The sequence below is a fragment of the Carcharhinus amblyrhynchos genome, chromosome 5 (genome assembly GCF_965287045.1).
Source record: "Carcharhinus amblyrhynchos chromosome 5, sCarAmb.v2.hapA, whole genome shotgun sequence".
Classification (NCBI taxonomy): domain Eukaryota; kingdom Metazoa; phylum Chordata; class Chondrichthyes; order Carcharhiniformes; family Carcharhinidae; genus Carcharhinus; species Carcharhinus amblyrhynchos.
The window spans coordinates 52,919,892-52,947,103 of NC_137328.1; the positions used below are offsets into that span (position 1 = coordinate 52,919,892).

The 27,212-nt window shown below is 39.1% G+C and overlaps 2 protein-coding genes across 7 annotated transcripts in view; one reads left to right on the plus strand and one right to left on the minus strand.

The window, feature by feature from the left end:
• LOC145343031 (dual specificity protein phosphatase CDC14A-like) overlaps positions 1–17,993 on the plus strand; it is a 125,118-nt gene extending 107,125 nt beyond the window's left edge. For 4 of the 5 annotated variants that reach the window (XM_080188775.1, XM_080188778.1, XM_080188779.1 and 1 more), the window contains 3 exons: positions 785–832; positions 5,750–5,866; positions 16,385–17,993. In XM_080188775.1, coding sequence (XP_080044901.1) covers positions 785–832; positions 5,750–5,866; positions 16,385–16,424 — 205 coding nt within the window. In that variant the 3' untranslated portion in view covers positions 16,425–17,993. The other variant, XM_080188777.1, reaches the window with a different exon arrangement.
• Positions 17,994–20,064: 2,071 nt separating this feature from the next.
• Positions 20,065–27,212, minus strand: part of LOC145343032 (intracellular hyaluronan-binding protein 4-like) — a 36,495-nt gene continuing 29,347 nt past the window's right edge. For both annotated transcript variants that reach the window (XM_080188781.1, XM_080188780.1), the window contains 3 exons: positions 26,592–26,769; positions 25,743–25,931; positions 20,065–20,868 (listed from right to left, as the gene is read on the minus strand). In XM_080188781.1, coding sequence (XP_080044907.1) covers positions 20,812–20,868; positions 25,743–25,931; positions 26,592–26,769 — 424 coding nt within the window. In that variant the 3' untranslated portion in view covers positions 20,065–20,811. The remainder of the gene's footprint in view (positions 20,869–25,742; positions 25,932–26,591; positions 26,770–27,212) is intronic.

Consider the following 27,212-nt stretch of genomic DNA (forward strand, 5'->3'; position numbering starts at 1 on the left):
ACTGCTATTTATGTGCTATTTTTGTAAATCTCAATATCTCTGTAATCTAAAGTACTTAAAGTCTATTGCCTGATACTACTTAACTGTTTACACTGTTTTTGCCATTGTATTTTGTTGTGGCTTTTAACAGGAAAAAGTCAGCCCTCTGATTAATCTTTTAAGTAAATGTCAGCTGTGAGGTAGCTCTTTAGCTAATACGTCTCCAATAGCTTTTGGATAAACTTGTAAAATTTTGGATAAATTTGCAGATTTCTGACTCCTGAGAGTCCATGTGTATGTTGTTAGGCAATGGCATAAGCTGTATGCAGTGGATGCTTAGTGCATATTTGAGAATCCACTCTTAGTCACTCATTGAAATCAGTAAGTATCAGACTTAACAATTAAAAGCCATGCATCTTCAACTATATTTAAGGAGAGCAATTATTTCTTTGATGTTCTGAACAAGTTATCTTTTACAGCTTGAGATGTATAATTGAGTACATTAGACAGAAACATATCAATTGATGGATTTTATTTCTTCGCTTTTAAATCCAAAAATCAAAAATCACAGCTTGATTTACTCTATAGGCCTTTAAACAAATTATTTTGTTCATTTCTCATATATGTATGACATAGTATTTATTACTGTGGTTAACTGCTTGTCTTATACTGTTTTAATATAGTGTCCCCTTTTGTCACTTGCATAAATTGTACAAATAAAGATTTCTGTTAAGATAGTAAATTATATATTAGGTGACCTGCCACTTGCTTGCTTAATGAATTGATTTTGCACCATCCATTTCAGATTGGAAGAGAACAAAATGCATACAAGGTCATCATCCCAGGCATTCAGGTACGTGTCTTGTCTTTTATGTATTGAAATACTATTGTAGCACAGCTGACAACTTTTAAACGTACAATTTCGTCAGACTTACCCCATTAGGATTGCCTTTGTTTTAACACAGTAGAATTAATTATATTCATTATTCTGTGCAACACAGGAGTACATGCAGAAGCAGCATGTGATAGACTAGGCAGAGCTAAGCAATTCCACAGCCAGTGAATCAGATCTAATCTCTGCAGCCCTGCTGCATCCAGTCATAAATGGTGGTGGACAGTTAAACAACTAACTGGAGGAGGAGAGTCCAAAAATATCTACCCTCAGTGATGGAGGAGCCCAGCAGACCATTCCAGAATAAAAGGCTGAAGCATTTCCATTCATCTTCAGCTAAAATAGTGAGTGATTAATTAATAACTGTCACCTCCTGAGGTCCCCAGAACCGCATATGCCCAATTTGATTAACTCTATGATATCAAGAGATGGCTGAAGGCATTGGATGTGGAAGGGGTTGTGGGTCCTGACAGTATTTGTCAATAGTACTGAAGATTTGCTCCAGATGAGGCTCCACCTCTATCCAAACTGCTCTACTACAGCTACAATGCTGGCATCTATCTGGCAACATGGAAAATTGTGCAGGTATCTCCTGTCCACAAAAAGCAAGACAAATCAAAATGACCAACTACTGCCTCATCAGTCTAATCCTGATCATCAGCAAAGTCAAGGAAGATATCGATAACAGTACGATCAACCAGCACTAGCACAGCAACAACCTGCTCGTCAATGTTCTGTTTGGGTTCCACAGGGCTACTCAGCTCCTGACTTCACTACTCACTAGAATCTTGTCCAAATATGGGCAGCAGAGCTGAACTGGAGGTGAAAGCAACTGTCCTTATGACTGAATGAAGCAGCTTAGCAAAATTGAACTTAGTGGGAATCAACGGGAAAACTCTCCACTGGTTTGGACAGAGTAGCTAGATTTCTGGGGAGAGTAACTGTGGAGAAACTGTTCTCATCTGTGGAAAGATTGCAAACCAGAGAGTACAAGGTTTACAATAATTAGCAAAAGAGGCAATAGTGACATCAGTTCCTCAGGATAGTATCGCAGGCACACCATCTTCAATTGATTCATCAATGACTTTCCTTCCATCGTCAGGTCAGAAGTGGGGATGATTGCTGCTGATTGCACAATGTTCAGCACTATTCACAATTCTTCAGATACAGACTGTGTCCAAATATAAGAAGACCTGGATAATTTCCAGACTTGGGCTGATGAATTGCAAGTAACATTCACACCACACAAGTGCCAGACAAAGACCATCTCCAACAAGAAGGAATCTTAACCATTGTCCCTTGACGTTCAATGGCATTACATCCCTGAATCCCTTACTGAAGTCTGTGATGTAGCTTCATCCAAAGTGTTGTCAGGGCAGGAGTTCCAGGGTTTCCCCCCAGTGACAGTAAAGGAAAATTGATATAGTTCCAAGACTGGAAGGTGTGTGTCTTGGAGGAGAATTTGCAGATGGTGGGGTTCCCACACAGCTGCTGCTGCCTTTTTGACCTTCTAGGTGGCAGAGCTTATAGATTTAGAAGGTGCTGTCGGAGGATCCTTGATGAGTTGCTACAGAGTGTTTTGTAGACGCTGCAGGTGAAGGGAGCGAATGTTTAAGGTGGTGGATGGGTTAATGATTAAAGAGTGCTTTATTTTGAGTGATGTCAGGCTTTTTGAGTGTCGTTGGACCTGCGCTCAACCAGGCAAGTGCTGATTGTTCCCTCACACTCCTGACTTGTGCCTTGAGTTGGTGGACAATTATAAGAAGTTAAGAACGGAATTAATTGGCACCAACTTTCTAGTCTCTGACCTGCTCTTGTGGCCAGTGTTTATTTAACCTGCTTGTGGGCGTCCAGAACTGGGGATTATAGTTTGAAGATAAAGGGGTACACCTTTTAGGACAGAGGTGAGGAGAAATTTCTTAACCAGAGAGAGGTGAATCTGTGAAATTTGCTACCACAGAAGGAAGTTGAGGCCAAAACATTGTGTGATTTCAAGAAGAAATTAGATATAGCTCTTGGGGCTAAAGAGATCAAGGGATATGGGGGAAGGCAAGATCAGGATATTTATTTTGATGATCAAAAAGAATGGTGGCGCAGGCTCAAAGGGCCAAATGGCCTACTCTTCTATTTTCTATGTTTGTGTTTTTCCTTAATGTCACACTTGGTCAATTGCTGCCTTAATGTCAATGGTAGTCACATGCTTGGAATTCATTTTTCTATTTTTGGACAAAGCTGTATGAATTCTGGAGCTGAGTGGCCCTGCAGAACCCAAACTGAACATTGATGAGCAGGCCCTTGATCAGTAAGTGCTGTTTGAATGAATAGTCAATGACTCCTTCATCATTAGGCTGTGAGTAGACTAATGGGGAACTAATCAGCTGGATTAGATTTGCCGTCCAAAACAGATTTGCCTGTTCAATTTTCCACATTGTCAGTTGGATATATATCAGTATTGTACATATGTTGGAATAGTTTGACCAGGGGCGCAGCTAGGTCTGGCATCAAGTCTTCAGTACTTTTGCTGGGATGTTGTTGGGGCCCATAGCCTTTGCTGTATCCAGTGTTTCTGCTGTTTCTTCGTCTCACAGCGAGTGAATCTAATTGCCGAAATTTAGCATCTGTGATGCTGAGGGCTTTAGGAGGAGAGTATCCACTCTGCACTTCTGGCTTAGTTGCAAATGATTCAGCTTTTGATTTGCTGCGATCATTGTGGATTGGGATATTTGTGGACTTCTGTCCTTGCATTAGTCTAGTTGTCCACTACCATCCATGATTGGATGTGCAATGATTGCAGTGTTCCTGGATGTAGAGTGAATCTGCATTGGTTTAGTAGTTTTGTAGTGAAATTAGCATAGTCTTAATGATTTGCCAATGTGTATCTGTACAGTTAAGGTTGTGGTTAACTAGCATTTTTACTGAAATTTTTTATCTAGATCCAGCAAATAATATTTGGTCAGAAATGCAGACTTTTTCTGGACAAATGCCCTGAGCTGTGAATCATCTGAAAATGCGATTTAAGTTGGAAACTTCAGATGGTTCTGACTGGGTTACACCAGTAGTTACACAGAAAACTTAGAAGAATTAAAGCCTCCTCTTCTAACTTGTAGATGACTATTATAAAGACTCAATCTGCCCCTGGCCTGGATCGGAATGTTGGGAACACAGACACAGAAAAAATTTGGTGTAGATAAGTGAACACATAGTGGCAATCCGATGCTGATTGCCACTCCAAGGAAGTTGTGGACCAATTAAAATTGGAGCCTCATCAGCAATAATTCTGATTTTAATTTTTATTAATTCATGGATTTGCAGTTATTGCCCATCCCTAGTTGCCCTGAACTGTGTGTCTTACTCAGCCATTGAGGGCACTTAAGAGTCAACCATGTTGCTATGGGTCTGGAGTCACATGTAGGCCAGACCAGGTAAGGATGGCAGATTTCCTTCTGTAACTGGCATTAGTGAACCTGATGGGTTTTTGCAGCAAATGACATGGTTTCATGGTCGTCAGTAGACTTTTTTTAAATTCCAGGCCTTTTTTTATTGAATTCAAATATCAACATCTGCCATGGTGGGATTTCAACCCAGGTCCCAAAAGGATTACCCTAGATCTCTGGATTACTGACAATACTACTATATCTTGCCTTCTTGTTTGAAGAATTTGTTTAATTAAAATAGTGCTGCTTCATTTTGATGTTTTCTTTGATATTAAACTTCACAAAGTGTTCAACAAATATTTGGAATTAAGTTTACAAAATTTCAGACTTCAAAGGACATGATTTGAAGCAAATCCTCCTGATAATTTAATCACCGTCTTATATAGGTTTAATGAAGCTTGTTTACAGCCAATTAAATTGTCTGTTTATCAGGGCCTCGGTGAAACTAGCTTGAGCTAAGACAACAGAATAAAGGCAGAGATAGATAGAATGTGGACCATAGTTAACATGGAGGATCTTTTGTAATGTCAGACTTGACTCTATAATAGCAGTCTTGCCTCCAAGTCAGAAGGTCATGGATTCGTGTCCCACTCTGTAGAACATAAGCATATAATGAAAGCTGACCTTTCAGGTCAATAGTGATGGAGTGCTGCACTGTCTTGAGATGAAATGTTAAGCCAGGATTTGGCAGGGAAGGTGGGGTCGGGGGAACTGTTCACAATATTCTAGCTAAGCTCTAATTAGTGTCTTGTATAAGTTTGGCATAATCTCCTTGTCCCTGTACTCGATGCTCCTATTAATAAAGACTAGAATATTATGTGCTTTATTCACTGCTCCCTCCATTTGTCCTGCCACCTTTAATGACTTGTGCATATATACACCCAGGTCTCTCTGCTTCAGCACCGCTTAAGAATGCCTTATTTATTATTGTCTCTCTTCTTACAAAAATGCATCGCATCACCTCGCACTTCTATATAATTGCAAGGATATTCTTTTTTGTAGTAAGCAGTAATTGATCATGTTGAAAAAGTAGAAATGAGAGGAGGGATGAGAATTAGTCTCCCTCCAAGTTATCTCATTTCAAAACCAGAACTATGCAAACTGATGTGGAAGTGTTTATGTATTGTTGCAATTCTGAAATGTGTGCAAACTATATGTAAGCAAGATATCCTTAAGCATCAAACAATTCAAGAGACTTCTGAATTGATCCTGCTGTTCTTAATTTGAATTGAATTACAACTGTAAAATAAACTGGTGATTTAAAGTTCCTTTCAGCTTGACCTTGATGTGGGTTAAAACAAAACTGTAATACCCCTGTGTTGAACCATTTCATTTAACCCACAAAATGCAGCAATTTATAATGAATGATCAGGTTACACTTGGTGACCTTATTTAAATATGCATTTTTTTATTTGTATTCCATTTGGACTGCAAACAAACTTAGGATAATACTGCAGTCTAGCACACAGAGTTGCAAGCCTTCTAATCCATGTGCTATTCCTGGTGTAAGCCCCCTGAACAAACGGACAACCAGATCCATGGTTGCAAACAATAATCTGAGGTAAGGAAATGTTTTTATAGGTTTTTTTAAGTAGTTTAATATAGAAGTCTAACGTTCTCCTGAACCAAGTATGAGTTTTCCAGAAAAAAAAGTTTTAGTTTTACAAATGTCCGCGCGTGATGTGTTATGAATGGGTTCTCCATTTTCTCTCCAATTAAAAATTTCTATTGGCGACTATGGACCTGGATAAAATTAAATAAGCGTAGTCTAATTATGCAAGAGCATTCACTGTAAAGTATAGCTGGTATATGTCACTAAAATTAAAAAGTGAAAGCAATGTTGTCAATTATCATTAGTGAAATATTTTTAATACCGTTGGAAAAATGCAGATAGATGCTGCAACTACTACGTAGGTAGAATCTAGCAATAAATTAAATGCTGCTGTTCAGTATTGTAGAATTTATGGGGAATGCATTCATGCTCAGATATTCTGTTTGTTCAATTTAAAGTACATACATTAATATCTAGGTCTGCATTATCAAAGATGGTATGCAGATACTTTCAATATTTCTAACACGATCTTAAAATTTATTCTTTTGTAATGTTGAAATCCAGGATCAGGACATAATGTGTATATTTAAGCATGGTATCTATACCATGAGGGGACAATCTAAATGATCTACAGAGGGCAGTGCTTCTCAAACTGGGATGCATAAACCCCGGAGGGTCCACAGAAACCATTCAGGGGATCTGTGTTGCAGGACCAACCCAGGCCATGTGGGTAACTGCTCACGGCAGCATGAGTAAGAGTAAGCCAGTGAATTACAACCAGAGATTCTCTGCTCTCTGCCACCATCACTCATGCTAATGCTCTCTCCCCTCTTCTGTTGTAATGCACTCTGTGCAACCCCCCTTCCCTGCCCCTGTTCTTCTTTGATTTCTCCAAGCTTTTGCTTTTCCGTCTGCTTCCTTGGTGCTTTTTCCGGGTTCTGTTCTTCCTGGGTTCTTGCTCCCTCTGTGTTACAGCTGAGGATAGACAAGAAACCACAGGGAGAAGTGGCTATGTCCATCTCACTGATTTCTGTAAGTAAACATGTTCTTTTAAAAAATTAGAAAAAAATTCTTCACATACAGCATTTTCATACTATGGGTATAACATAGAAAATACTGTGATTCCGAATCCATTTGGAAAAAGTTTGTCCAACTAAAAGCATTTGAGAACCACTAGGTTAGAAAACAGTAGTTAAATGAATTGCATAAAGTTTGACAATAATGGCATCTTTACAGTTTACTTTGCATTTTCTTTCTAAAAATGCTTGGGATAAAAAAAAGCTGACATGGTCAAGAATTGGATTCAATGCCTTGGGTCAATCAATACATTCAGGTCGTGCTTTTAGTTAATGACAAGCGCATAACATTTATTTTACAGAAAAAGTGTGCATGGGCTTAGTTCAGCTGCAAAATATGAAAGTCATATTTTCAAGTTGTTGGCTGGAATTCCAGTTCTAAATGGAGCTGTTCATAAAACTAATTGCTTGTTCAAGCTGACATTATTCAAAGAATCTCAGTTTTGGTAACCAGCCTTTTATTTGATACTTTTTTAACGTCCATGTAGACAACATGCGATATATTTGTTTCAACAACCTTCCTTGTTACTGATGTAAAATGCTACCATTGGGTTTGCATTGACATGAAGTAACTTAGAGTGACTACCTCCAGGCACACTCTGTTTCTAGGAATTTCCCAAATCCACTACTGGCAGTAAAGCCCACTTCAATAATTATTCCTCCTTGTGGCCATACCAGAATAAATCATCCGGATTCCTTGGATCACTTTAGAACATAAGAACATAAGAAATAGGAGCAGGAGTAGGCCATCTCGCCCTTCGAGCCTGCCCCGCCATTCAATAAGATCATGGCTGATCTGAAGTGGATCAGTTCCACTTTCCCGCTTTCTCCCCATAACCCTTAATTCCCCTGTCTGTCAGAAACCTATCTACCCGTGACTTAAATATATTCAGCAAGGTAGCCTCCACCACTTCAATGGGTAGAGAATTCCAGAGATTCACCACCCTTTGAGTGAAGAAGTTCCTCCTCAACTCTGATCTAAACTGCACACCCCCCCCCCCCCCTCCCATCTTGAGGCTGTGCCCTCTAGTCCTGCTGTATTTTCTGAGCGGGAGGAATCTCTCTACCTCTACCCTATCCGTCCCCTCCATTATCTTATACGTCTCTATAAGATCCCCCCTCATCCTTCTAAACTCCAATGAGTACAAGCCCAGTCTATTTAATCTATCTTCATAGTCCAACCCCCTCATCTCCGGTATCAGCCTAGTGAACCTTCTCCGTATCCCTCCAAGGCCAATATATCCTTTCGCAAATGCAGCAACCAAAACTGCACACAGTGCCCTGTACAGTTGCAGCAAGACCTCCCTGCTTTTATATTCTATCCCCCTCGCTATAAAGGCCAGCATTCCATTTGCCTTCTTGATCACCTGCTGCACCTGCAGACTGCGTTTTTGCAACTCGTGCACAAGGACCCCCAGGTCCCTCTGCACCGTAGCATGCTGCAGCTTTTTGCCCTTTAAATAGTAATCCCTCCTACTATTATTTCTGCCAAAGTGGATAACCTCATACTTGCTAACATTATACTCCATCTGCCAGGTCCTCGCCCACTTGCTCAGCCTATCCAGATCCCTCTGCAGACTTTCCACACCCTCCGCACAATTTGCTTTTCCACTCATCTTTGTGTCATCAGCAAATTTTGTTACCCTACACTCAGCCCCCTCCTCTGGATCTTCTGTGTAAATGGTAAACAGTTGAGGCCCCAGCACCGATCCCTGTGGCACTCCACTAGTCACCAACTGCCAATCAGAAAAGCACCCATTGATTCCATCTCACTTCAGCCAGGCCGATGAGGTTATCTCGCTAAAATATCAACTCCCCGATAAGGCCTCACACAAAGAGCTTTTTTAGAATTGTCCCTTCGACTAGAGACAGTGTCTCTCCGCCGCTAATTTCCATAACATACAACCTGCAGCTTCTCTCTGATGAACACATTTACTACTGTACTTTTTCCTGTGTCATCTCCTGCCCAAAAGTTTGGAACTGGCAAGACTACTTACTGTTAGCACAGCTGCCCTTGTCATTTTACTCCCAAGTCTGAGAAGTTCACACTTTGCTTTGCCAGTCTCTTGACTCAGCCAGGCTGCTTGTCAGGTGGAATTTGCACGACCCTCTTCATTTAAGCTAAATCCAGAATATTATAATCGTCCATAACTGTAATACTAATAAATGAAGTGGCGTTTTCATGAGCACTAGTCAAAATGTAACAACTCAACATTTGATACACTCTAACAGCTAACTCACAGCATACAGTAAAAGTACCATGATCGTGCAATGCTGTCATGTTTCTTATTAAACAATCCCATCTTGGCAGCGTAATGTTTATTTAATCCAAGTGCATGTAACAATTGGGAATTGAAGTCCTTTTTACAACTCTTCTTAAAGTCTTTCCTTATGACTAAGGATTAGTTTCTTTGCTCAAAACTCCTTTCTCGTGACGATTAAAGTTCATGCTTCCATGTGCTTAGTTAAAAGATGGCGTAACTGAATCAGTTTGGGAAACATTGGCATGAAGAATATTGCTGAGTTCTGGGAGTCTGTCTGGCTTTGGAATCCCAGCAGGTGTAAATCATAAACTCAGAAGAAATTCCCTCTCTACCTTCTGGATTCAGTGTTTCCTTCTGTTTTCCTTTAGAATCAGTCTGTGAGCTACGACCCAAATCTTAATGTTTGACCTCCAATTTCATCCTTTTCTTTATGTCTAATTCCACAAAAAAGTCTCAGCTTGACAACTAGTAAAGTTGTCTTTATCCTGTTTAAACACGAGATTATGGATCTCCTTCCTTAAGAACCTCAATGAGATTATGTTTACCTTCCTTCTGACAAGAATTCTTCACATTTTTTAATTCGCTGTCGTGGTCTTTTATATTTTTTCTGTTATTCATTTTTCCATGCAGTGTAAGCTTTGTTTATTTTTTTTTCAGAATAGGAGCTACAGCTTCTTCATTCTGAAGTTTTGTTTTAGGCCCCAAAACCTTAAACTGACCTCGTAATTCTACAGTAAAGAGCTAAACCATTTTGGATTAAAGCACTGTCTCTGTCCATTAGCCCCGAGCACTGCTACTGTATTCTGTTTTAACACATGCAGCTGAGTTTAGGATCTGCAGGCAATTTGAAAGCAGTGGGTTTGGTTCATTTGCATTTGACATTACCACAGTCAGAGGTTTCAAAGGTTCATTACTCTCGAGCCTGAACTTTTGATTCTTTGCTATTTCTTTAGTGGAAACAGTACTTTCTAAAGCAGGATTACAAATAGTCTTTGATTCTCTGGAATATTGCCAATTTCTGTGGACTTGCCTACCATCCCTGGAGGTGGGAGCACGTTTCTGTATCCCACTAGATCATTTCCCAGTATAAAATCAATGTCATTCATGGGCAATTTTGAGACCATTCCAAAGGTAACAGACCAATTGCCTAAAGCGCAATTCAAATTCACTCTACACAAGGGAACAGTAAACAGTTTCCATCAGTGCCCTCTATCAATATACTTTTATTTGGCAAACTCTGGAGAGGAATTCATGTTGTTCTCAAGCTTTGAGCTGACCCCATGTCCAAGAACAAAATATTTTTGCTTCCTTCATCAGACAAAAATGGAGTTACTTTACTCTCGAATATAAAATTCCTATTATCTTTTGTCTCTGACTTGCATGACCATAAGTACATTCAGTGGTATTGATTGGCCTCAGTTTCACTCACTGGTGCAAGTATTTTCTGGAGACATACTAGACATGCCCATGAAAGCACCTGACTTAGCTTTCATCTAGTGTTGGTCACTTTTATATGTCTCACACTATCTTTTTCACTATTTTAAGCAGCACATGTCTTCCTTTCTGCTGTCACTATTGCAATTGGTGATCTATTCACTATCAACTCACTTGTATCTGGGTTTGCAGACAAAGATTTGCTGTTCCCTCTGCGTTTGTGGGATAGTCAGAATTATTTGCTAAAACTGCAGCTTTCCTAACTTTAGTAACCTTACATTCTTCTAGGTGGAACCTGATTGCTAAAGCAATACTAGTTATAAATTCATCCAATGACATCACGCCTCTTGAGGCTTTCAAAATCTTGCTCCATTTTCATTATCCTATATCATTGATCAAACACTCTTCAGCCAATTCTATAAACGGACAATTCTGTCTCTTATCCAAATTTCTAAACCTTTCCCTGTTGGCTTTTGGGATTGCAGTCTTAACTATATCATAAGCTGTAGACTGTTCATTACAAAGAGTTGAAAAATCCTCCATTGTTTTCCTTACTAAACTCTGTATTAGGATTGTCCAGATTTTCTGTGGCCATTGTAACTTTGTAAGGTTTCTCAAATGGGACAAAATACATTTCCACTCCTTTCTCACTGAATTTAGGTAGTAGGCAAATATTCCTCGCCAAATCAAAGCCAGGAGTTAAATCTTATCCATTGTCGAGCCTGTCTGCTACTCCATGCTTGCATAATGAAAACCTTTCTCTTTCTAGTTTAAATTTCCTCTGTTTGTAATTCAAGTTTTTAAATTCTTTCATTTCCCTTTCCTCTTCTTTGAATTCATTTTTTCATTTCCCATTTCAAACTGCTTCATTTATCACCAAATCCTGGACAACTCAATCTGCAGTTTGTTACAATCACAGTTGATATACCTGGATGGGAAGACCATTACTTTTACTTTTTGCTTAATCAAAAGTGGAGGAACAGAGTCACAGAACCGCTAATTACTTTTAACAACAAGAGAAAGCATTTATTAATCATGAAAAAAATGGATTATAATACAATACTCCTTTACTCCCCCTTTGTTTAAATACACATTGGTTTTAAGATTTAACATGGATAGCAAAGTACTTTTGAGGCTACAATGGTCTCATTAACACATGCAGATTGGCTGTGGTCAAATACACACTCCGTTCTAAACACATGAAAGTCTGTGAATTTCTACTCTGAATTTCCCCAAATGATTGTCATATGAGAGTGTCCAAATTCTCTCCCAAAAACATGCATTAAAATCTTCTGACCAGTAAGCCTTTCACTTAATGGTTTATGTTCCAAAATCCAGGACAGGTTTTACAGATGGCACTTTCACCAGCGAATCTAGTCCAGGATTTTATACCAACCCCCTTTAGGATTTGTTGTCTTAAGGGCTTTTACCCACTCCAAGATCCAGCCTGCGGTTCCCACAGATATTTCATGTTCCACAGGCTCTAGCAAAATCTGTTGTACCTGAAAATCACTTCACATGACTTTTTGGTGTCTTAGGTTTCCTCTGAGCTCTGTCTTTACTTAAGGTCATCTGATCTTGTACTTGTAACCTCAGACCATGTGGAAACTTCTCTTTGTTTCTTTAGTGTCCTTAATGAGCTGCTGTTTAGGTAGCCATTACTTCAGTGTATGTTTTCTCTTATAGTAAAGCTGAGAGAGATGTTCCCCCTCTAGCCTTCTAAACTAACTGCTTTTAGCAGATTTGCCTTCTTGTTGTCTACATATCTCCAATTGCTTTAGCTTCCAGTTAAAACTAAGGACAAAGAAAACCATTTCTTTCTCTTTGGGAAGTGGCCTCTTGTTGCCAAGCAATGGCCTGTTGGTTTATTCATTTTTCACTCAATAAACAATACATTATGGCTGTAAATTGGGAGAGGGGAATGTGCAGCAGGGCTTGGGTGTCCTTGTGCACCACTCACTGAAGGTAAGTATACAGTTGCAGCAGGCAGTAAAGAAGGCAAATGGCACGTTGGCTTCTATTGTGAGAGGTTTCGAGTACTGGAGCAGAGATGTGTTGTTGCAATTATACAACACTTGGTGAAGTCACACCTAGAGTATTATTTGCAGTTTTAGTCTCCTTTTCTGAGGAAAGATGTTCTTGCTCTCGGGAGTACAGCAAAGGTTTACCAGGCTGATGGGGGGGACTGATGTATGAGGAGAGATTGACAAGGTTAGGATTGTTTTTGCTGGAGTTCAGACGAATGAGGGGGGTCTCGTAGACTTATAAAATTCTAACAGGACTAGACAGGATAGATGCAGGGAGACTATTCCCAATGGTGGGGGGAGTCCAGAACCAGGGTTCACAGTCTGAGAATTCAGGGTAGACCATTTAGGATGGAGGTAAGGCTCAAAGAGTGGTGAGCCTGTGGAATTCATTACCACAGGAAGTAGTTGATGCCAAAACTATGAGCTTACTCAAATGGCAGCTGGGTGTAGCACTTGGGGAGAATGGGATCAAAGGTTATGGGGAAAAAGCAGGATTAGGCTATTGAGTTGGATGATCAGCCTTGATCGTAATGAAAGGCAGAGCAGGCTCAAAGAGCCAAATGGCCTCCTGCCATTTCTATCTTCTGTGAGTAATTGTTATCTAAAGAGCAGCTAGTTAAGGAAAGTACTGAAATGAAGACGTGTTTCCAGGTGGTCTCAGGTTAAAGGTATGAGAACAGATGACTTAAGTAAAGATAGACAAAGCTTGGAGGAAGCCTGAGACATCAGAAAGACATCTGAAGTGACTTTAAGGCTTGGGAAACTTTATTACAGCCTGTGGAATGTGAATTGACATATCTTTGGGAATCGTTGACTGGATCTCAGAGTGAGGAAAAGCCATGAAGACCGAGAAATCCTAAAGGGTTGGTGTAAATTCCTGGACTGGATTTGCTTTGTTTAAAAGTATCATTTGAAAACCCTGGACTGGATTTCAGAATGCAAACTGCTAAGTGAAAATATTATTGAGGAGGTTCTAAAATGCGTTTTTTCATGTAACCCTCTAAGCACAATATAATCACAAATGGATTTTAATCAACCCCCACACATTCAAATATCTCTGTCCTGCATGAATCTAACTATAGGTCTCTTCCAGGCACAGAAACATTAAATTAAACCCACCTAACCTAATACCTTATCTCCAACCCTTAAAATTACCTTCGGTTTCCTAACAAGTTCATCTCGATCTGTCTTTGCTTCCTCAAGTGCTGAGCCAACAAATACCTCAACTATCTCTTTATTTAGTGCCTAATTTTAAATCTATTTCTAATTTTTCTACCACTGCTTTTCAATTAAAATGTGATCAAGAAACTCAAAAACAAGTCTTTTTTTGAGGAGTGCTTCTAGCAAAAGACAGCCATCTTCAGAAGTCAGTGAAATCTTGTACTTGTTAACGCTGATTAAACCAACATGCTGGTCACTGCTGCAGATTTAAAATCCCATAACAGCTCCTCCCCATTTGTTATGATTCCTGGAGAGACCAATTTATAAAGAAATGCAAATTTCTAGTTAACAGCTGAAAAAGGGCCATCACACAAGTTTTTATATTTTAAGATTTGTAGTTTAACAAATTACTAAAATCACTGAAGTAAACAATTTTTGTAAGCAGTTTATACTTTACATCAGGGAACATTCCCCTTTCGCACATCACAATCTCCACAGAATTACAGTCCTTCTAGCAAGTTGTTCCCAGCTTCCAATCAGTTAATATTTTCCCAGTTCACTGGGTAGTAACTTTGAATGACTGTGTCTCCCTTGCTATTTAGAGAATTACCCATATCCCACTACCATCAGTGAAGCCTGCTCCAATGATCACCTTCCTCCCTGACCACACCAGGATGAAACTGTTAAGATTTCTTACATGGATTCAGAATGTATCTCCTTAACTAGAGACCACCACCCCCTTCCACATCTGGTTTTGGAGCTCACTAAGAACTGATGCCTCTTAGCTATGCTGAGCGCAACTGCTGTGCTTTTTCTTTTGCCTCAGAAGCTTGAAGCTAGCAAGTCTATTTACTGTTAGCACAGGTGTCCTTGCCCTTTGTTCCTAGGTGTGAAAAATTTTTGCCCTACGTAGCCATTCCAACGATTAAACCAGGCTTGTTGTCAGGCAGAATTCAGAAGTCATATTATTCCTTCCATTTTAACCTAAGTAACCACCAAATGTAATAGTAGCCAGCCCTTGTACTATATCCTTCTTATCAATTTTCACCCCATTCATTTACCTATCTTCTTTTCTGATGTTTTGTCAGCACTGATATAAAGTATTTAGCCTGAACCTGCGTGTTCAATCATATATTATCCCCTTAGTCCCGAGTAAGCCTTACCCCACCTTTTACTACCCATTTGCTGTTTACATGCCATCAGAAAATCTATAGGTTATTTTAAGTTGACCACCAATGTATTTTCATACATTCTATCATATTTTCCTCTTCACTTAATTTACTATGTTAGTCTGGTACTCACTTTGAGTTCACCTGACATGCATCATACACCATCTTGTTTTTGTTCCATTATATTCACCATTCTCCTCAGCATTCAGTGAGCCCTGACCCCTAGTTCCTTATCTTACACACTTCTGGAATGTACCTAGCCTGTACCTGAAAAACATTTCCTTAAAGATAGCCCCATTAGTTATTCCTCTTAATTCATTGGTTCTGTTTTACCTTGGCTCGATCTCCCCTCATCCCATTGAAGTTCTACTTTTAAATTGTTGCTTACTCTTTTCCACTGCCAATTTAAAGTTCATGATAAAACAATCACTCTTGCCCAAGTGTTCCCCACACTGTGTCCACATGGCATTGCACCAGATCCAACATTTTGTTGGACCAGAAACATTCTGTTGAAGGAAGTTCTCCTGAGCACTTCTTGCTCTTTAATATTCTAATCAGTACTGGGTACTTAAAAAGTCCCCCAATATTATCACCCTATATTTCTTGCATGTGGTTTCCTGATTTAAATGTTAGTTTTAACTAGTTGAGCAATAAATTTAATACAATACTTATAGTTTCTAATCCTGCTTTAAACCACTTAGTCTTGTTTAAAATACTCACCAACCTCCTACCTCCCATTCTCGTGCCACTGCTTGCTTTTATCATTGCCTGTTTTTTTTATGAAATACCTCAATCAGGTCTCCACTTTTTCTTTGCTGCCATTGCTGTTGTCTCCAATCAGATCCTTGCTGTATGTGTGTGTGCTCTCCTTGTTATGCTTTAACACGATGTCTCTGATCATGCCCTTGCACTCCCTCTTATCCTCTGCTGGTGTCTCTCATCAGGTCTATGCTAAGCCACCACTATCCCCTAACCTGATGTAGAACTGTTGTAACCCAGTAAGTGCTGCCTTATCTCAAAATTGATTTGAGAGCTCTCTTGGACTTAAAATGTTTATAACAAAACTAATCTGCCTTAATCTTGCTCTTTTTAAATTAAAAGTATGTTTGTACCTGTTTAAATAATGTACCATGGGATGTGATGCCCCCAGATTTTGTGGTTTAATACTTGACTATCGTTATGTGCTAAAAAGCTGCTTTCCAAAGGAAATTTATCAGAAATGGCCTAATCCATGACCAGCTTTGCTAAATTTATTAATGTTCATTTGAAATCTTGAAAATGAATCTCCAACAAATCTAGTACTGTTTTTGATCAATTTCTTGAATTAGTTGATTAGTACAGAGTTCATAAAGTGCATTACAAATTAACTAACTTTTCTTTATATCTGTTGTTAAAGTCACTCTAGTATTAGCACTAAAGTACCACTGCTCCGTTAACATTCGCATTTTGGAGTGACATCTTGGAACATTTATGGTGGAAACTGGAGAATTACATTTTCTCAAGTAAGAATTTATTCTAGAACAGCATCCCTTTGTGTCACCAGGATTCTGCAAAATTACTGTCCTGAACTCAGCTGCCATTCCACCTTGAGAATTTTCTGCGCACAACATAGCAAGTGATGGTGATAATGGACTTTTATAAGCATTTGCAACTGATGTACTAAATGAATTGTCAAGAATATTAAGAAACAGTTTAATGCAAATGTGTTTTCTGTCCTGTAGCACAATGTATTGTTGTCAGGCAGAAGTCAGACCTTTTAACACCATCTTATAGCCAAAGTAGCATAATACAATGAAATACTTGTATGATATGGTGTGAAGTAAAGAACTACATGCCATGTATTTTCATTAGTTGTTTTCCAGAGAATGGTATATATGAAGAATCTGAATATTGAAGGAAATTTGGAATTCAATTCCATTTAAAAAAAAATACTTTCAGCCATGAAAGTTGCCATTTTGATTCCCCCCTCCCTGCTAATTATGAAGTATTCCATAATACCAGATCATGCCTCTTACAATTCTAAACTTGGGTGTGTATTTACCCCATCGAGGTTCTTATTAGTTCTAACAGTTTTCATGATTATGTAAAGATACAGAGATATCTTATTCTATATGTGTTTTTTTTTGAATCTGTTAGCAATAAAACAAAATACCCCAGGCAAGAGCCCAATGTTCCACACAGGCCACCATCCAAAGCTGAAAAGATCCTAAAGTCTTTATAGTTTTATTTTAAAAATGATTTGACTTTAAATTTGTAATGACGTTACTGGGGCTTACATCTTCAGTGAAGTGATAATTACTTTCATTTTAACAATGTAATGTTGATCCTTTACCTTATGTATGAAGTCCAAAATCTACAAAAGCCAAGTGACCTTGTAATCAGCTACCATTTAGACAGTTGTTCTATCCATCATGGGGTAGAGGTGATTTGGAACAGTAGGAGTGCTGCTGTTTAGGGGAGAAATGATATAAAGTTGACCCAAATTGGGGTATAAGGATATTTTTATATGCATGAACAAATTGTATTTTGTCTTTTTTGAGTCTTCTGGAATGGATTTTAGCTATACAGTTGTGTTGTGGATTGGAGATGTGCAGTTTGTCTGGTACAGTACTGTAATAGCATCAGAAAATAAGCTTTATTGTATGATGTACTTAAACTACTAAAAAGCAATACTGTACTGCACAAAATGTTAACAGTCAGATTTTTATCTTAAGCTAAAATGGATTTTTAATTCTGGTTGGATTGTAATGTGCATCTGCTTGTCGAAGTCTTCACTGGAATCTCTGATCCAGTATAACTGGTGTTCGTCTTCTGTTTTCTAATTTCACAAATTATTTGGGTTGAGGGTATTTTTAAACTATGGCATTGTATTGTTTCTCTGGTTTAATCTGTTAACATTTGATCTGTTTAAATGCAAATCTATATAGATATATATATACTTATTTTGTACAGAAATGTATGTATGCAGTATATAAACCTTTTAAAATAAACACATGGCATTTTAAGTATTTGTATTCATTTAAAGATTCTGATGAGACTTAAGGTATTTTTACAAACAGGATTCAACTTAAATGACTCCCATCAGTTCCAGAGAGTTGGAAATGCAATAACGATGGGACAAATACAAGCCCATTAGTGTAGTATCATATTGGTCACTGCCGTTTGCAATTCATTGAATCTCTACAGTGCAGGAGTCTGCACTGACTGACATAGCAGGTTACCCCACTAATCCTAATGGACATTAAGGGGCAATTCAGCATTGCTAATCCACTCAACGTTTACATTCTCTGAACATGCAATGTACAAACTCTACCCAGACCATGGCCCATGGTTGAATTGAACGTAGGTTCTTGGTGCTGAGGAAGCAGTGCTAATCGTAGTACTACTACAATTAGTCCCACTCTTTGCTCACTGGTCTGTATTTTCCAACTAAAGATAATCCCTAATTCCACTTCAGAAATTAGCATTGAATCTATTTCCACACTTTTTCAGGCAGTGCATTCTATTTCAAAACTCATCTTTGCCTTGGTCTTTTGGAAAGTTTATTAACTCCACAGCCAAGCATTCTTCAGTATCTGCCAACATCTAAAGTCCATCACTCGTGATTGATTTATCCTATCTGTTAAGGTTAGATGTGGAATTCTTCCCACTCTTAAACTCAGCTCGAGTCAATCTCTAAATGACCTGGAATAATTAGTTCTGTTATTTACTGGACTTGTCAGAGACCACCTCCAAATTAAGGATATCTTCTCCTAAAGAACTCATTTGTACAATTCAACTTAAGACATTTCAGAGCTTTAGACGGATTTGTTTTGCTGTGGCCAACAATACTAAGCTTATTGGCTCCAGCAAGATAAGTGCTTAGTTTCACCAGCTCTTTAATACATTCCCAACAGCTATTATCTCACATTAAAGACTTCCATTAATTACAAAATTGTGGTAAGTGTTGATCACCACTTTTAAATTGTCTAGTGTTATAAACTAAGCTTAATCCATCACCAACTGCTTAATACAGACCCTTCAGAGCTTGAGCCTCAAATTGCTAACACTTTAGCTTGACCTGAAGTACAAGATTGTTTTAGACTTCAATAAGATACAAATCCATCTTGCAGCTGGTTCTGGTCTGTAAGGGGGAAGAAAGCCTATCCATGATATAAGCAGCTTTTTGCACACACTGTTTGCCAGTTTTAAGTTACTGAAGACAAAGACCAAAGCAAGCATTTTGTCTCAACATAGGCTCAAAACAAAGCAAGTTAAAATTGATATACAAAATCTACAAGTACAGATATTGGAACAGGTACTCCTGGATTGACATGGGCATCAGCAGGGGCAGGCAGGAAAATGCAACTTAAGGCCAAACCAGCCATGACCTAGAATGGTGGAGCAGGTTGCAAGGGAACAAATGGGCTACTCCTATTTATTTTTCTTGTAGTGACAAACTCTATCCACAGGAAATGTGACATGTACCACACTGCCCCAGCCCCATAAATTGTAATGGGCATCAGTGTTAAAAAAACTACACAAGAGAAATTCCCAATAGAATAGAACCTGCCCCAATCCCTACAGAAAGTTGGACTTTTTCTCCCAGCATGCTAGTTTGAGATAGACAATGAGCAGCAAAAATTTCAGCCACTCCAGGAAAGACAAGCAGCATCAAGACTGAAGGGATTACAAAGGGAGAATGCTACTATTTTACTGTTTAAGTTTTAAGTAGGCTTTTGCAATAGAATTAATAGCTTCCAGCTACACATTATGCAAGACAAGGGTTCACCCAAATAGGTTGTGCTCTGCTTGTTTAAATGTCAGGAAATTACGTAACTCAAGCCAGGTACTGGGAAATGCACAGCTATGAATATGAAATGATTCTAACTTTTTTTTTAAAACACATGCATCTAAATGGAATTCCATGACTTAATTGGTTACTCCATTGTAATAACATTCAGATTTTTGTTAAAAGTGCCTAGTGTGACTGATATATACTTGGTAGTTTATACATTTGGAAGATACTGGATTTTACAAGATTGTTACACATGGAGTTGAGATTTTGGCAATTTTGGGAAGAGATGAGATAAAAACTAACTTTCAACAAATCTGCATTTATTCTATCAAGTTTTCACAATCATTTACCAAAAAGGCAAATTATGCAGTCTTTCCCCTTTACATAAGTTAGTCCAAACTTCACAAATTTAACACTTGGCTTCCAAAAACTGACACTAGGGGAAAAAAGATTTTTTGGTTGTGTTTTTTAAATTTGTGATCTAATAAGCAACTCTTCAAGTTCAAGGACATGTGCACATAATACTCAAAATGGCTTCAGGATTGCAACTGCAGCTACTTCTGCTGGATAGGCACCAAAGTAGGCCATTTCTGTAACATGCCTGCAATACTTCAAAATTTACAGTCAACCAAATGATAGAACCATCTTGTCAGAATAAAAGCTGCATTCTCTTACCCGTGTGCTTTTTCAGGAAACCATTACAAATCAAGCAAACAATTCAATATTTTTAATATATAGCTTTTTTTTAAACATCAAATATACCTCTCTCTTCAGCAGTTTAAGACATTTGCCAATATCACACAAGTAAGCACAAAGGGAGGTGCTGAAAACTCAGTAGTAATGCCATATTCCACCCATCTTTCATCCACACGCATGAAGTGAGGTCTGTTCACACCCAGTAGTGAACAGGAAAGTCCAATTTCAGTAGTTGCGAGCCAACTGCCACTCCTTGTCAGTGTTACACACGGAAGCAAAAAGCCTCATCTTGATGTGCCGAAACTTATTTTCTTCAAGATTGGTGCCAACTCCTAAACTTCAATTCTGCTTCAAGCAAGAGCCGGGAAGTCCTCAGGGTCATCAGGATTGGGAGCACTTACATATGTCTGGAGAAAGAGCAATGAATGATGTTTAAATGTTGCAATTCAAACTCAACTTTAAGCAAACAAAGCTCTGATATTAGACCAAGATCAAGTAAGAGTTGACTGAAAAGTTTGTTCATTTACACTTCCCAATTCAAAACAATCACTGTATAGCACAAAAGAAACTAGAAACAGAAGTCTGGATGATTAACTGCATTGTGTAGTTTATCTAGTTTTCCATTTTGGGGCTACACAGCTGCTATACCAAAAATGCTATACTCCCTAGTAGGACCCCTACAATCTTCCAATCTACAACCTTCTCCACCACACTGAAGCAGTTTCCTCTATACAACACGGTCCCTACAATACAAAGAACAAACAACAATATGGCACAGGAAACAGGCCCTTCAGCTCTCCAAGCCTGTGCCACGCATTGATCCAACTAGACCATTCATTTGTACCCCTCTATTCCCAGGCTGCTTACATGACTATCCAGGTAATTCTTAAAGCGATGCCAGCTTGTCTGCTTCCACCACCCTACTTGGCAGCGCATTCCTAGGCCCCACCATCCTCTGTAAAAAACATGCCTCTGATATCAGAGTTATACCACACCCCTTATGATCATCACCTTCCCACTATTCACCCTATCTATACCCTCCATAATTTTGTACACCTCTATTAGGTCTCCCCTCATTCTCCATCTTTCCAGGGAGAACAACCCCAGTCTACCCAATCTCTCCTCATTGGGAAGACCCTCCATACCAGGCAACATCCTGGTAAACCTTCTCTACACTCTAAAGCCTCCACGTCCTTCTGGTAGTGTAGCGACCAGAATTGGATGCAGTACTCCAAATGTGGGCTAACCAGCAGAATAGTCTTACAAATCAGCAAGTGGTGGTGGCCACTCAGCCCCTTGAGCCTGACCTGCCATTCAATAAGATCATGGCTGAACCGATTCAACTTTACATTCTTAACTACCCTAGACAATCAAGTATCTAACTTGGCCTTGAAAAAAAATTCACTTTGCTTCCACTGACTTTTGAGGAAATGAATTCCAAAGACACATCCCACAGAAAAAAATTCTCATCTCTTAAATGACCGACTCCTTATTTTTAAAGTGATTTTTAAGTATAGTTCTAGGTTCTCCAACAAGGGGAAACATTCTTTCCACATCCATCACATCAATACCCCTCAGGATCATAAAAGGGTCTACCCCCTAGCAATATATTCCTGGAGAAAATCATTGACAGAATAAGATTTCATTCATCGATGATAAAAAAATCTCAAAGACAAATGCCGATTCCACTGATGACACAGTTGCAAACTCCATAACACTTGCATTTATATATGACAGCACAGTTCCATGTTTTCCAAAAAACATCAAATATTAGTGAAAGGTATTTATTTACATGCTCAGCCATTAATGTTTTTACAGTCTCCACCACTTAAAACACAATTGATGAAAAGGCCACATTAATTTCAAAGTTTCTGGTTATAGTATCTTGAGGCTCTATTAATTTTGGGCTGTAACACCTGAGCATACTCACCCACTATTTTACACTGCAAGTTGCATTCAATTTTTTAAAATTTATTCATGGATGTGGGTGTTGCTGGCAGCACCAGCATTTGTTGCCCATCCCCAATTGCCTTTTACTGGGTGGATTGCTCAGCCATTTCAGAAGACAGTTAGGCTTCAATCCACATCTATGGATTTGGAGGCACACGTAGGCCAGACCAAGCAAAGGCAGCAAACTGCCTTTCTAAAGGACATTAGTGAATGAGCAGTTTTTAATGACAATCGATGATTGTCTCCTTATAATTCCCAAATTTATTAACATAATTCAACTCCCCCCACTGCCTTGGTGCAATTTGAACTGGTGTCACCAGAGTATTAGCCTCTGGGTTAGCACTGAGGTGACATTAATAATATACCACCATCTCCCCAAATCCAAAAACAGAAGCATGTATATTTTATGCACAAGTAACAATAGGACTGCAGAGCAAGTGACTGGTCATCCAAATCTGTTTAAAAAGCAGGAAGAAAGTGGGACTTCAGGGTGGTTTCTCAATAAGTCGTTCAGGGTAGTGGTGTCCCAGAGTTTGGATCTGGAATCTCTATTTACTACATACAACAGTGATTTGGATATATGGCTAGAGGTGATGTGCAAATAGTAAGAGAGGAAATACAGTAAATAATTGCAAACCAAAGGGAACTGCAAAAGCAATAACTGATTAAACAGTGGGATTAACAAAGCAGCAGATGGAATTTCATGAGGTACTCTGAATGGGGAGAAACAGATTAGGGTGTTCAGGTTCACAATACATTGAAACCATATGGATATCTTAAAAAAGCTAACAGACCACGGGGTTTTATTGCTTGAGATATGGCATATAAAAGCTAACAGTGCAATGGATAATCTATATAAAATTAAAATTACTGTTGGAATACTGTGTGCATATTTTGGGATCTACACATATAAGAACATAAGAAATAGGAGCATATAGGATGTATATTTAAGAGAAGGTACAGATCTAATAGATTTTTGCTTTCTAAGGCATGACAATTATGAGGGATAACCCCACCAAAAGTCAGTTCATTAGAATACAGGAGATTATGGGGCAATTTTAGCCAGGTATTCAAGATTCAAGGAAAATACAGAGTAAATAGAAACAAATTGCTTTAGTGAAGAACTGGACATAGAATTAGATTAAATATTATAAACATTTTATAATTATGAGAATAGTAGCAATGCTATTAGACTAGTAATCCAGAATCATTAGTTCAAATCCCACTGACAGCTGGGAAACTAAAATTCGGTTAAAGAAATGTGTCTTGGTCTGGCCTATATGCAACTCCATAGCAACATGGCTGACTCAGCCATTTGGTACAATTAATTACAGTAACAAAACAGCATTGTGGGAATATTTTCACCAAATGCACCATAATGTTTCAAGAACGTGGCACATCACCACCTTCAAGGGCAATTAGATAGGCAGCAAAAAAAACTCATCCAGTGAATGGGTAGGGGGAAAAAGCTGTGTAACACACTACCAATGTTTATAGTAATGAGGTGGAGTTGGACTGGGATGGGCACAGTAAGAAGTCCCACAACACCAGGTTAAAGTCCAACAGGTTTAGTTGGCAGCACGAGCTTTCAGAACGCTGCTCCTTCATCAGTGGAGAGTTGGGTTCACAAACAGAGCGTACGCAGCTTCAATTACAAAATAACGGTTGGAATGCAAGTCTTAGCAGGTAATCAAGTCTTTACAGGTACAGACAATGCGAGTGGAAAAAGGGATAATGACAGGTTAAGAGAGGTGTGAATTGTCTCAAGCCAGGACAGTTAGTAGGATTTTGCAAGCCCAGGCCAAATGGTGGGGGTTACACAGTGTGATATGAATGCAAGATCCCGGTTGAGGCCACCCTCATGTATGCAGAGCTTGGCTATCAGTTTCTGCTTGGCGATTCTTTGTCGTGTGTCTTGAAGAATGCTTACCCAAAGTTCAAAGGCTAAATGCCATTGACTGCTGAAGTGTTTCCCGACAGGAAGGAAACATTCCTGCCTACTGATTGTCGAGCAGTGTCCACTCATCCATTACTGTAGCATCTGCATGGTCTCACCAATTTACCCATGCAACTCGCCAACATTGTCTACCCGATGTGCTGCAGGAAAAAATGTCCTGAGGCATGGTACATTGGCAAGACCGTGCTACAACAACGGATGGATGGACACTGCTTGACAAAATCACCAAGCAGGAGTGTTCCCTTCCGTCAGAAAACACTTCAGCATTCAACCTCTAATCTTCGGGTAAGCATTCTCCAAGGCTGCCTTCAAGGTACACGACAACGCAGAACTGCTGAGCAGAAATGGATAGCCAAGTTCCACATGAGGACAGCCTCAACTGGGATCTTGGGTTCATGTCACATTATGTGTAACCCTCATGACCTGCCTGGACTTGCAAAATCCTACTAACTGTCCTGGCTTGAGACAATTCAGATCTCTTTAACTTGTCTTTATCCCTCTCTCCACTCGCATTGTCTGTACCCATAAAGACTTGACTACCTGTTAAGACTCGCATTCCAACAATTATCTTGTAATCGAGTCTGTGTCTACATATACCCCCTTTGTGAACTAAATTCTCCACTCACCTGATGAAGGAGCACTACTCCAAAAGCTCATGCGACCAAATAAACCTATTGGAATTTAAAGTGAAGCACAGATAATGTCAATATTTAAGAATTAGTTGAATGGGCAGTTCAAGGAAAGATAAAGCAATGATGAAATGAGAAGTACTGCTTCTCATTGGGATAAATGGCCTGCTTCAAGTTATAATTTCTTTGGAATTCATTAGAACACCCATCCACATGGAAGGGTGGATGAATTACAATGTATAAACAGAGATGTGAAGGTGAATTATCATGAATAAATTCATTCAAATTTATACTGGCCACAGACTGAGCCCAAAGGATTACTAGTCTGTAGGGGGCATATTGCATTACATAAAATTAGTACTTCCTTAGCTCTAATCTCCTCCAATCCTACAAACGTTAGGATCTCTGTAAACCCCAGATTCCCTTTGCTCTACCTTCAGCTTGCAGCTCTGGAATTAACTCTCTAAACCATTCCACATCTCTACGTTTATGTAGCTTCTGGCCACTATCCTAATTTCCCTTACATGACCCAGCATCAATTTTTTGTTATGATTCTTGTGGAAGGCTTTGGACATGCTGTTAAAGGCACTATATAAATGCAAGCTATTGTTACCAAGGAGAGCATTCACTGCATTGATGGGGCACTGTTATTTAGTCATCTCAATGCCCCATTTAGAATTTTCTTTCCCCCTAGCAATTGGCCATATCAACACACCTCTCCCTGCCCAATGAAAACCACCTTTACCTTCTCTGCAGCTGGCACCTCTGGCCTAGTTTCATTGATCCGTTTAGCTCTTCCACGACCTCTGGCACCACCTCGTCCTCGCCCAGGGCGTGTAAGACTGCCAAAGTTAATGTCCAGTTTAGAAGTGATGTCATTTGCTGATCTTCTAAAATAATGGTGCTCCTCCTCATCAGATTCTTCCTTCTGTTCCTAATGTAGGAGCAATAAATAGTTTTCAATTATTGACATGGCAGGCATATTGACTAATGCTAGGAAGAATAATTTTCTTTAAAAAACATACATAAATTGGTAATAACTTCCAATTTATCTCCATTCTTTGGACTCACTGGGCTCCTGGCTCTGCTGTAAGAATATTTTTGATATTATGGTCACATGTATGGAGGTACAGTGAAAAGTATTGTTTCTTGTGTGCTATACAAACAAGGCGTACTGTTCATAGAATACATTGGGGAGAAGGAGAGGATACAGAATATAGTGTTACGGTCACAGCTACGGTGTAGAGAAAGATCAGCTTAATGTATGGTAGTCCATTCAAAAGTCAGATGGCAGCAGGGAAGAAGCTGTTCTTGAGTCAGTTGGTATGCAATCTCAAGCTTCTTTATCTTTTGCTGAAACAGGTTTATCTACTTACAGATTCTCTTCCTTCTGCATAAAGAGATGTTTTGCAGCATCTAATTAATACACACACCAAAATGTTCAGGGTGGCCAAGGTCAGAGACTGAGTAGAGTGGATAGCTGCCTGGCATCATGTCACAAACAAAGCACCATGTCTATCTCTAGGCTTTCCAATTTTGTATAATTTGATAAATATCAATAGCCGCTGGGAGTTCTACAATCCAATCCACTTACATCTCCTTCATATTTAGACTTGTGGATCACAACTGCCTTCGACAAAACACTGGAATCTGGTCTGCGGATGTTGAACTCCTTCTTTGAGCGAGTCTGTTCCTGAAGTGCCTTCCATTCATCTAGAGTCATTTCGTGTGGACCATCATCAACTGTTGCTTCATGTTCCCCTTCGTTCAGTCTACAACATAAACAAAGAAATAGGCAAAAAAAAATGTTGTACTCCCAAAAACATTTGATAATGGTGCAAGGCAAAAGGTTATGATAGTGTTGCATCATTTATACAATTTAATCATTTTTCTACTCTCCATTCCATCACAAATTCTCCCTTTGATTTTATTCTCCTGGCTCTATACTTGCTTACAAGCTGGTCATTTCTTTTCAGTTCTGATGAAAGGTCACTGACCTGAAATGCCAACTCTCCACAGATGCTGCCTGACCTATTTAACATTTCCAGCATTTTCTCTTCAAATTTCCAGCATCTGCAGTATTTTGCTTTTGTCCCCTAGAATACTTTGCGTCAGTATTCACTAAAGAGAGGGGCTTGATGTCCGGTACTGTCTTGGAGGGAGCTGTAGACCAGTTGAAGGAAATATCCATTATGAGGGAGGAAGCGTTAAGGTT